This window comes from Egretta garzetta, unplaced genomic scaffold (genome assembly GCF_000687185.1).
Source record: "Egretta garzetta isolate BGI_Z169 unplaced genomic scaffold, ASM68718v1 scaffold56, whole genome shotgun sequence".
NCBI classification, from domain to species: Eukaryota; Metazoa; Chordata; class Aves; order Pelecaniformes; family Ardeidae; genus Egretta; species Egretta garzetta.
In genome coordinates this window covers 10,367,735-10,377,219 of record NW_009260182.1, presented here as the reverse complement: position 1 = coordinate 10,377,219, position 9,485 = coordinate 10,367,735, and the positions used below count along the sequence as shown (strand labels likewise).

General features: G+C 43.3%; 1 protein-coding gene across 1 annotated transcript; it reads left to right on the top strand.

Annotated features, from left to right (window-relative positions):
• The first annotated feature begins 379 nt into the window (after window positions 1-379).
• On the top strand, window positions 380-1,204 carry CH25H (cholesterol 25-hydroxylase). The gene has a single exon (XM_009642070.2). The coding sequence runs from the start codon at window positions 380-382 to the stop codon at window positions 1,202-1,204; it is 825 nt and encodes a 274-aa protein (XP_009640365.1).
• Window positions 1,205-9,485: the final 8,281 nt, after the last annotated feature.

Sequence of the window (9,485 nt, the reverse complement as noted above, 5' to 3'; positions counted from 1 at the left end):
CTTACTGATAACGGCAAAAGGATAACAAAGGATGACACACTTTAAAAGTAGTAAGAGACAGCAGTTTTTCAAGTGTGTGCACTAAGTGGAGTGGGAAATGTTCCTACCCTCTTTCTCTGAACTCCGGTGTTGAGTGTTCTACATTTCTGCTTATTTTTCCTATCGTGCAAGTCTCTTGCATAGCTCCAGTAATTACCCTGGTCAGCTAATTCGCTTCTGAGATTTTAATGCGTTACATGCTTTGTATACCAGGAAAGTGAGCTTCCTCTTTAAAGCTGCGTACGACTAAGGAAGGAGGTTTTCCGATGGGCGGAGTTTTTCCTTGAGCAGGCTAGATAAAGCCTTGCAGGATTTACCGACCTCTCAGACTGCAGTCAGCATGAACCGCAGCCTGGCAGACAGCGCGCTGCTCGGCTATGCGATGGATGGGCGGCGGGACAGGTTGTGCCTTCAGTCTCTTTGGGACTTCATCACCGCAAAAGAGCCGTTCATCAAGTCACCGTTTTTTCCAGTGCTGTTTTCTTTTACAGCATACATGGCTTTCTGTCTTCCATATATTGCACTGGACTTTTTAAGCACTAGATTACCCAACTTGAGAAAATACAAAATCCAGCCGCAGAACTATCCAACTCTGGGAATGATGGTACCTTGCATTATTCAAAGTGCATATCACCATGGTGTTTTGATCTTCCCAGTGACATTTCTCCACTGGTACTGGAGACCAATGAATCTGCCAGTGATAGCTCCAGAGCTGCCTGAGGTCCTGCTGGAAGTAGTAGTTTGTCTGCTTCTGTTTGATTTTGAGTACTTTCTGTGGCATTTGCTTCATCACAAGGTGCCTTGGCTCTACAAGACCTTCCACAAGGTGCATCACAAGCATGTGTCAACGTTTGCTCTTACTACACAGTATTCCAGTGTATGGGAACTGCTCTCACTGGGACTTTTTGCTGCTATCAACCCAGTGCTCCTCGGATGCCATCCTTTGACAGAAATGATTTTCTTCCTTGTAAACATTTGGTTGTCAGTGGAGGACCACTCAGGATATGACCTTCCGTGGTCAACTCACCGGCTCGTGCCTTTTGGTTTGTACGGAGGAGCACCGCATCACGATCTCCATCATCTGAAATTCAAATCGAACTATGCTCCTTTCTTCACCCACTGGGACAAACTCTTTGGGACATTCGCAGAGTCACATTCTAATTAAGGATATTTACCTGTGGACAAACTCTTATTTTTTTTTACAGACTGAACTGGGATATTAATTTTTGAGACATACAGAAGATGTATATTTGAAGCTGCCTATAAAAGCAATAGCTATTTATAACAAATCCTCTTAATATATATGTATTTGTATGTATACTTGGAACTGCCTATGTTCAATGACTGCAAACGGGAGGGTAAATATCTGTTGCTTAAATCTGTTTGAGTCAAAGGTGTAAGGGAAGCATTAAGAGACACTCTCTCTTCTTTCCTTCTTTCCAGCTTTCATAAAGCATGTACTGTATTACTGTATGATGTTTTATACATACGCCAGAGCAATTATCTTACTGTTGTAGGATGATTTATGATGTAAACAAAAAAGGTACACATCATGGATTTTGTGGAGTTTCATCTGCCAAAGCATGTTATAGCACAATGATGTTGTAAAATAGTGCCTCCAAACAAGGCTAGCTGGCTAACTGTGCAATAATTTTGATATTTATATTTTAAACCTTGATGTACAGTCTGTTTTTAATAGAAAATAAATATGTTCATTCTTCTACAATTATATTCTGTTCAATTTTATTCATTCCTCTGTTCATATTAGGAACAGGTGTGAATCCTTTTGTATAGGTGTCATTTATTTGAATTTCAGAGTTTCAGAATTTTCTTAGTAAAATATTGTCATGTTATTTCAAAAGTGAACCATTTACTTCTTCTCCAGAATCACGTGCTATTTTTAAATAGTCTTCAATTTTGAAGAAACAGAATATTGAAGACTGCGATTTAAAAAGCCACGGTGAAATTTTATTACTACATTTGTGAGAAGCTTGAACAATTTTCACTAAGTTTACGGTGTGAGAGGAGAATGTTAAGCAGCCCCATAATAAAAGGGAGCACAGGTCCTTCACAACCATATCAATTAATTGTTATTTGCATGCAAAAACCTGGCAAGGAATATAAACAGGATTTCTACAAAATAGATGATTCTTTCAGGCAGATTTCAGAGGAACGGAATCAAACCTTTCAGATCCTACACCACAGAACAAAACAGCCATGTGTTGCTAGAAGAACAGTTAGGTATAAAACGTTGCCATGTAGTCTCACAGAAGTCACATGGAAAAAAAAAAAAAAAAAGAGCATGAAGAGATAAGCAGGTCTTAGTGTCTCATTCAGCAGAGATCCATATGGACATCTTACGTCCACTATGTAACATTTTAATTCTTGTGACCTTCTACCCTGTATTACTAATAAACTTCTCAGGATAGTGACAGCAACAGAGAAAGTGCAAATAATGCAGAGAATGTGTAATGAGCACTTACGCATCATCATCCAAAAATGTCTTTGTCATTATGTTATGTCTAGAGGGGTTGTGTGACCTTACAGAGGCTGTTTGTCCAGAGGAGAGAATCCTTAGTATTCCCAACAGTGTGAACTCATAAAGGGAACAGCACTTCTAGACACTGCAGCTTTCTGATAACAGGAAATAATTTTTATAAACATCTTCATAAACAGTGCAAAATGCTGCAATCTTAATACCAAACTATTCCCTCTGCTCTCTGGCTGTCACAGAAGAGCAACCCTTCTTTGCAGTGGTGTGAACATGACACTTCCTGAGAGCAAAAACTGAGGCTTGAAAGAATACAAAACTGGAATTTTTGCCATGCATCTATTTAGCTGAAAGAAAGAATTCCCAATCTTTCTGATGATTATAATCTTAAGTATTTTGGGGTGTGCTGCAAAAAGAAGGAAGCATTCTTTTTGCTGCCAAATGCAAGAAGCAAAATACAGCCTCTGATTTTTTTTGAGCTGTTTAGCCCTTTTGAGGTATCCCAAAGTTACCCTCTCAGTTCTAGAAATCCCACTTAATTCAGCTTGGCAAATACTGAGCCTCTGACGGGGGTGCTCTGTGGTTTCGATGAGTTATACCTTATACTATAACTACATATTGTAACTATACACTATAACAGCCTGTTTCATGTACTATTGGCTAAGTAAGCAAGGCTAAGGCTCACTGGTACTTGGGTATGTTGCTATAGGAAGCCTATGAGCAAATCCCACAAGAAAGGTTGTAGCTGAACCCATGGAGATTATTCCGCTTATTTTTGTGTGTGTGTGTGAAGCCTAAGAGTTGATTTAACAAACACTTTACTACTGGAGAAAGAGTCCTAGTCAGCTGCAGGCAAAGCCATGCTTGCTCTTGTCAAGTCAAGGGAGGTAGTCTCGCTTGGCATTGGCGGCGTGGCGTAACAGCGGTGAGGATGATCAAAGCGACAACAGAAGGAGGCAACGTAGTGCATGATGAAACTCTCTACCCCTCTCTCCCTCAACATCCTCCACATTTGTGTGGCTTCAGACACACACCAAGAATGCGTTTCCTCAAATATGGAATTTCCCCCAGGTTATATCTGTACTGAACCTCTTGCCAATCAGATCTGGAATCTTGGTTTAAAGGCTCGTTATTGCATGAACTTGGAATACCAAAAAAAAAAAAATAATAGTTGTCAAATGAAAATGTGACTAGTATGTCTGGAGTGGCTTCTTTGAATTCCATGCTAGAAATATCTGTACTTTGTCATCATGACATAATCCTGGCCCACCTTGTCCCTCTTACTCCAGTGCTTTGAAGGTAACTTAGGCTCTAAACGGTGGTGGACTGAACGCATGTGCGTATGGTGTGTACTTTGAAGCACTTTCTGTAACACTGTGCTATAATACAACTTCAGGTGAATGTATGAGAAAAACTCATGAGCAGAAGACCCAGACAAACATGTAACTTCAGGTCTTTGCAATTCAATGGAAAGCAAAATGCAGACAAAAACATATACTGAAGATAAAGCAAATAAGAGTTGGTTTTTTTCTCCTGTTTTCATTGAAAGTTCAGCATATATTGTACCACTGAACGTGAGAGCAGAGAGCTCTGTGTATTGATGGTGCCGAGATTTTAAAACAGGATTTTACAAATGCTACTTCCTATATTTGCATTTCCCCATGGTCTTTACCACAAGTCTCTACCAGACAAGTGGAAAGGCATGACACTCCATTCTAAGGGTTTATGTCAGAAAACCCAAACCAACTTTCTCTCTTCTGTTCCAAGTTCTCCTAGCTTCCTTCCTCATTACAAAGTGACACGATGTGCCACACAGATTTCCTACCTCATCTGCCAAATGCTAATCTGTTGTAATTTGTGAGCAAATACAGGATGTTTGCACAAACCCTTGAAGTTATAAAATGAGATTTTTGATGCTGTCCACCTATATCTTTAAAAATCCTCATTTAATAAAGGTCAAAGAAGTAAAATTTTATGCATTTCTCTTTGTAACTTTATCTTAGCTCTTAGGCACATGGTTCAATATTGAAGTCTTTGTCTGATCTTACAAATTGCAGGAGTCCCCAGGTTCTCACTGGCAATTTAGCACTATACTTCTCTTGAAATTTAGGCTGAGTTGTTCAAGTGAAACCCAGGTCGGCAATTTTGAGGTACCACTACCCAGCATTGCACAGGGACAGGTTTTTGCTCTGTGGGTGCGTTCTCCGCGCTGCTGGGAATCACATTCCCCAGGTGCTTTGCAGAGAGCGTGCGAAGCTCAGAGCCACGCTGAGTCAATATTCGCTTCTGGAGAAGGCTTTGTCCTTATCCATGTTGATCAAATGCAAGTACTTCACAGGGGAAAAACGACGCAGTCTACACCTATTATTTTTTATTATCTGAAAAATAATCTATGTCATTAATGGATTTAGTGACTTGGTTAATCTATCATGGTATCTAGATTAAATGGAAAAGTAGTATCTCTTTGGGCTATCGGACTATGCTATCTCTGAATTAGTTTTGAAGCAATTTGCAATGACAGAACACATAATTGTCACCCATTGCCCCTCAGCGTTATTGGAAGGAGTGAGTAACTCTTGGATGTGGCTTTTTCTTAGTGGACTCAGCAGTCATTTCAGCAGTTTTAATTATTCTTGCTTTCATGCACAAGTATTAAGCTTCCAGTATTACCTGCTTACCTCTATGCAACCCTTTGGTTCCGTATCTGAAAAAATCAGCCATCTTGGACCCTCTCAAAATACTCCCCCTGCCCCCCCAAGGATTTATTCCTAGAATACCTTTGTTGAGAGACTAGTCAGTGTGAGCCTACCATCTCATTTACATATAAACTGAGTCTAAGACCCTGGTTTTGTGTGCTGGGCTTGGCTCATGTGCCAGTTTGCTTAAATATTTAGGCTGATCCTGCATTGCTCAGTACAATCCAACCTGGAAGGTCTGGAGGAACAGTTTGGAGTTGTGTTTGCAGTATGTTTTTCTCGTAAAAACAATGGCCAAAAAAATGTTTTCCAAAACTTAAATGTGCTTCTAATTTATGGAAATTTGAAGTTGCTCAGGACACAGAAAAAAACCCCACACCCCCCAAAACCAACCAACACAGGCATTCCAGACTTTAAAGGGAACAGAACTAATGCAGAGGGGTCTTTAGCTGTGGAAGATGATGCTGAGGTTTTTTAATCCTTCTTTTCAGACTTTCTTCTTTTTAAAAAGAGGATTTGCAAAGCTTACTAATCACCTTGTCCCCCAGCCTGCAATGATTGCCACGATCAAGGCTGTAGGCGTGGACAGGGAGGGGGGAGAGAAGGGAGAAGGGGAAAGGGAACCGGGGTGTCTGCAGGCACCTCCATCGCTGTCCCTAGGTGCAGGGCACCCTACCCAGCAGGTACGGACGGAGGGCTGCACCAACAGATCTTCCCCACTGCGGCACAGGCGCTTTCAGCCCTCAGGTTCTTACTGTTGGGGTGGTACAGACTCCACATCTACACACAGCTTTTCCTTTTTGTCACCTTGTTCCTTCTGGAAATTCCCACAGCATAAATGCAAACATACTTTTGTGCTGTCAGGTGTTAAGATGAAGTTAAAAAAAATAATCTGCAGGCACATGGACTGGAGTGCCTCTTCCATGGTTGGTTTTGAGATAACAGTTTTGACGTGTGGGAAACCAAAAAGCTAACAAACCAAGCTGGATGGTAGAAACAGGCAGGCAGAAACACGACTACTTTGGCTTCAGTCTATTGTTACTACAGTGTGCTGGTTTGGGCTGGGCGAGAGTTAATTTTCTTTATAGTGTGGGGCTGCGGTTTGGATTTGTGCTGAAAACAGTGTTGATAGCACAGGGATGTTTTGGTCATGGCTGAGCAGGGCTTGCAGAGAGCCAAGGCCTTTTCTGCCTCTCGCCCCACCCCACCAGCAAGGAGGCTGGGGGGACATAAGAAGTTGGGAGGGGGCACAGCCGGGACAGCTGACCCCAACTGACCCAAGGGGTATCCCACACCATATGACATCATGCTTGGCATATAGAGCTGGGGGAAGAAGAAGGAAGGGGGGACATTCGGAGTGATGGCATTTGTCTTCCCAAGTCACCGTTATGCGTGATGGAGCCCTGCTCTCCTGGGGATGGCTGAGCACCTGCCTGCCCATGGGAAGCAGGGAATGAATTCCTTGTTTTGCTTAGCTTGCACGCACAGCTTTTGCTTTATCTGTTAACCTGTCTTTGTCTCAGCCCATGAGTTTTCTCACTTTTACCCTTCCGATTCTCTCCCCATCCCACCGGGGGGAGGGAGCGAGCGGCTGCGTGGGGCTTAGATGCCGCCTGGGGTTAAACCACAACGTACAGATATGTGATTTGGAAGGATGTGTAAGGTTGTGTTACCTATACGTCCAGGGAGAGTTTAGATGGCAGGTACTTTTATTTGTCCTCAGAACTAAGCAGCAAACAATTCAGGGGATTAAGTAGCCCAAAGTCTAGGATGAGCGATAGAAAATCTGTTGTTAACGTGGGCAAGATGTACCCTCTCTATCAAAAGGATATGAAAAAGCACTGCTAGAAAGTGTGTTGCTGTAAGACTGTTTACACACCTCTTCAGACATTCACAGAAACTGTGGAAGATTACACCCCTAAGAAACAACACACTTGGGTAATTACAAAACCGCTTCAAGTGATTTATTTACAAAACTTCCAGAGCTAGTCTAAATAGCCGACACAATGGAATTTGTCAAGCTATGCAGAAAAATGAACATGGGAAAAACATGGGTGCTAAGGGCTGGAATGATTTAATACTGTGTGAGCATGATCCTCTGATGCTTGCTGCTTACAAAACCTGCAAGCTCAGAGGTGGCCTGGTCAGCTGAGCTTCCAGAAAGAGCAAATGCCTGCCAGCTGCCTTCCCTCTTTTTTTTTTTTTGTCCTATTGGTCTTCTCCACTGGCATTCTGTTTTCCTGGTAACCCCAAAATACTTCCCTTGAGCAGCTGCTGACAGCCTCCCCTCCTCCCTCAAGAACACTGGCTGAGTACTGCCAGCTGCTTTGCCAGGTTTGCAGAGTTTTTTTGCTTCGGCAGCCAGATGATCACTCCCTTGTGCCTGCATCAGTTGAGAACCCATAGTACATTGCACGCACATGTCCTGCTTGCAAACGGAGGCTTATCCCTCGCAACCTGTCCTGGAAAGCTACGTCTGAGAAGGCAAGCACTTGCCTCTCTCCCTTTTCCTCTCCTACTCGGCTCCAGGCAAGGCTGGCTTGCATTCCAGGTGTTCCCTCTTTAGGTCTTTCCCCCTGTAGGAGAGCCTCCTGTTACCTTCCCACCTGCCTCGCTAGAGCCCATTTGAGCCCAGCTCATCGGAGCAGGACAGAAGGCTTTCCCCTCCTGAATCCTGGTCTAGGGAGGTCCTGGTTTGGCTTGCTATGCTTGTTGAAGTGACCTTAACTCGTGCTGGACTTCTCTGCTGCATGGTAAGTGTGCTTGTGGGTGGTGGGGTAGCTCGGATGCTCCCGTGTGTGGTTTCTTCCTTGGCTGTGAAGCGAGTGCCTGGTCCCCTGGTGAGGAAGGTGAGCAGGCTGGCGATGTGCGAGGGGAAGGGTCTCTGGAGGGTCTGTGCCTGGTGGGTCAGCAGGGCCATGCTGGCGTAGGGCTGCAGGATGCAGCGTCTGAGGGCCTGCGAGTTTCTTGCCAGTGGCAATTCCAGCGAGATCAGGGCCAACCCAAAGCTGGAGCCTGAGGGAAGTGAGTAATGGCTTAGTAGCTCTGCTACTAATGTGGTAAGGAAAGCAAAAGAATATTTAATGACTTGCTTTGTGGGGTTGATCATTTCCAGCCAGAGCCTTTCCTCTGTTCCCACAGCGTGGCTCATCCTGGATTCAGCAGTGTCTGATGCTCCTTGCGCTCACCTGGGGGGAATTGCTTTTCCAGTTTATGACTTTTCCAGTTTGTATTACGTAGCATGCTGCTTCCTAGGACAGAAAGCTGAAGCAAAATCACTAGCTTGCAACTGGCTGGTGGGCAATTGTCTATGTAGCAATGCTCTTTTTCAAGTACCACAACTGATAGTTTACTATTTTATCTGCTTTCTAGAAAATTCCAACGCTGTGTTTGTAACCAGCCTTCCCCCACCCCCGTTAAACCCTGGCCCTAAGCCTAAGTGTTCTGTGCCCTTTTCTTTCTGGAAATGAACTGAATAGTTTAGCCCACGTGCTAGAACATGTTTTTTAAAATTTTTTTTTTCCTCTCTTTTTGTGACTTGTATTTGTATCTTGAGTAATTGAACCGTTTATTTAGAAGGAGGAATCCCACTTCCCTGCGCACTTGGCAGAGCTAGCAGAAGAGCGTGGTTTTTCTCTGAAAGCTATGGACAGATAACAAAAGAGCAGAGCATGCTGTATGTGGAAAGGCACATGCACTCAGCCATAGCAGCGTAACAAGCTGATCCTCTGCTTTATTTCCTTTGCATATTGAGCTTCAGCTTACTGCTTCCCTGCTCTTCTCTCGGACCTCTTAATCATGGGCTAAGGGGATAAATTAGTGCTCAGGTACCAGCATCAGGATCGTTTCTAGAACTTAACCATCCTGATAGTGCTAACTGCAAATTATTAGGCTCTGTTTAAAATATTGTTATTTATAATACAATTTTGAAACCCTGGCCAAACTCAGGGTGCCAGGAGCTCTACAAACACAGAGGAAAAAGCTGTCTCCCAGGAGGCTAGAGGCATAGCATGGACCTTCTGCAGTCAGAAATGACTTGCAGCACCTGCTTCTTGCCACCAAACTTTCTTCCGAGACCTAAGAATTTCCTGAGGATGAATTATGTTTCTAATCATTACAGTTGAAGAAAAGCAAAATGAAGAACAGAATCCATCAATATACACGTCACGCATCCGCTGTGAGCTGATGTATTTTTCTCACTAGGTCTGAGAACAAGAAATAAGAACTAAACCTGTAACTGTAGGAGGCTTTTAACTCAA

What these genes read in the sequence shown, in the direction of transcription:
- CH25H (XM_009642070.2), top strand. Translation starts at nt 380, where the DNA reads ATGAACCGCAGCCTGGCAGACAGCGCGCTGCTCGGCTATGCGATGGAT.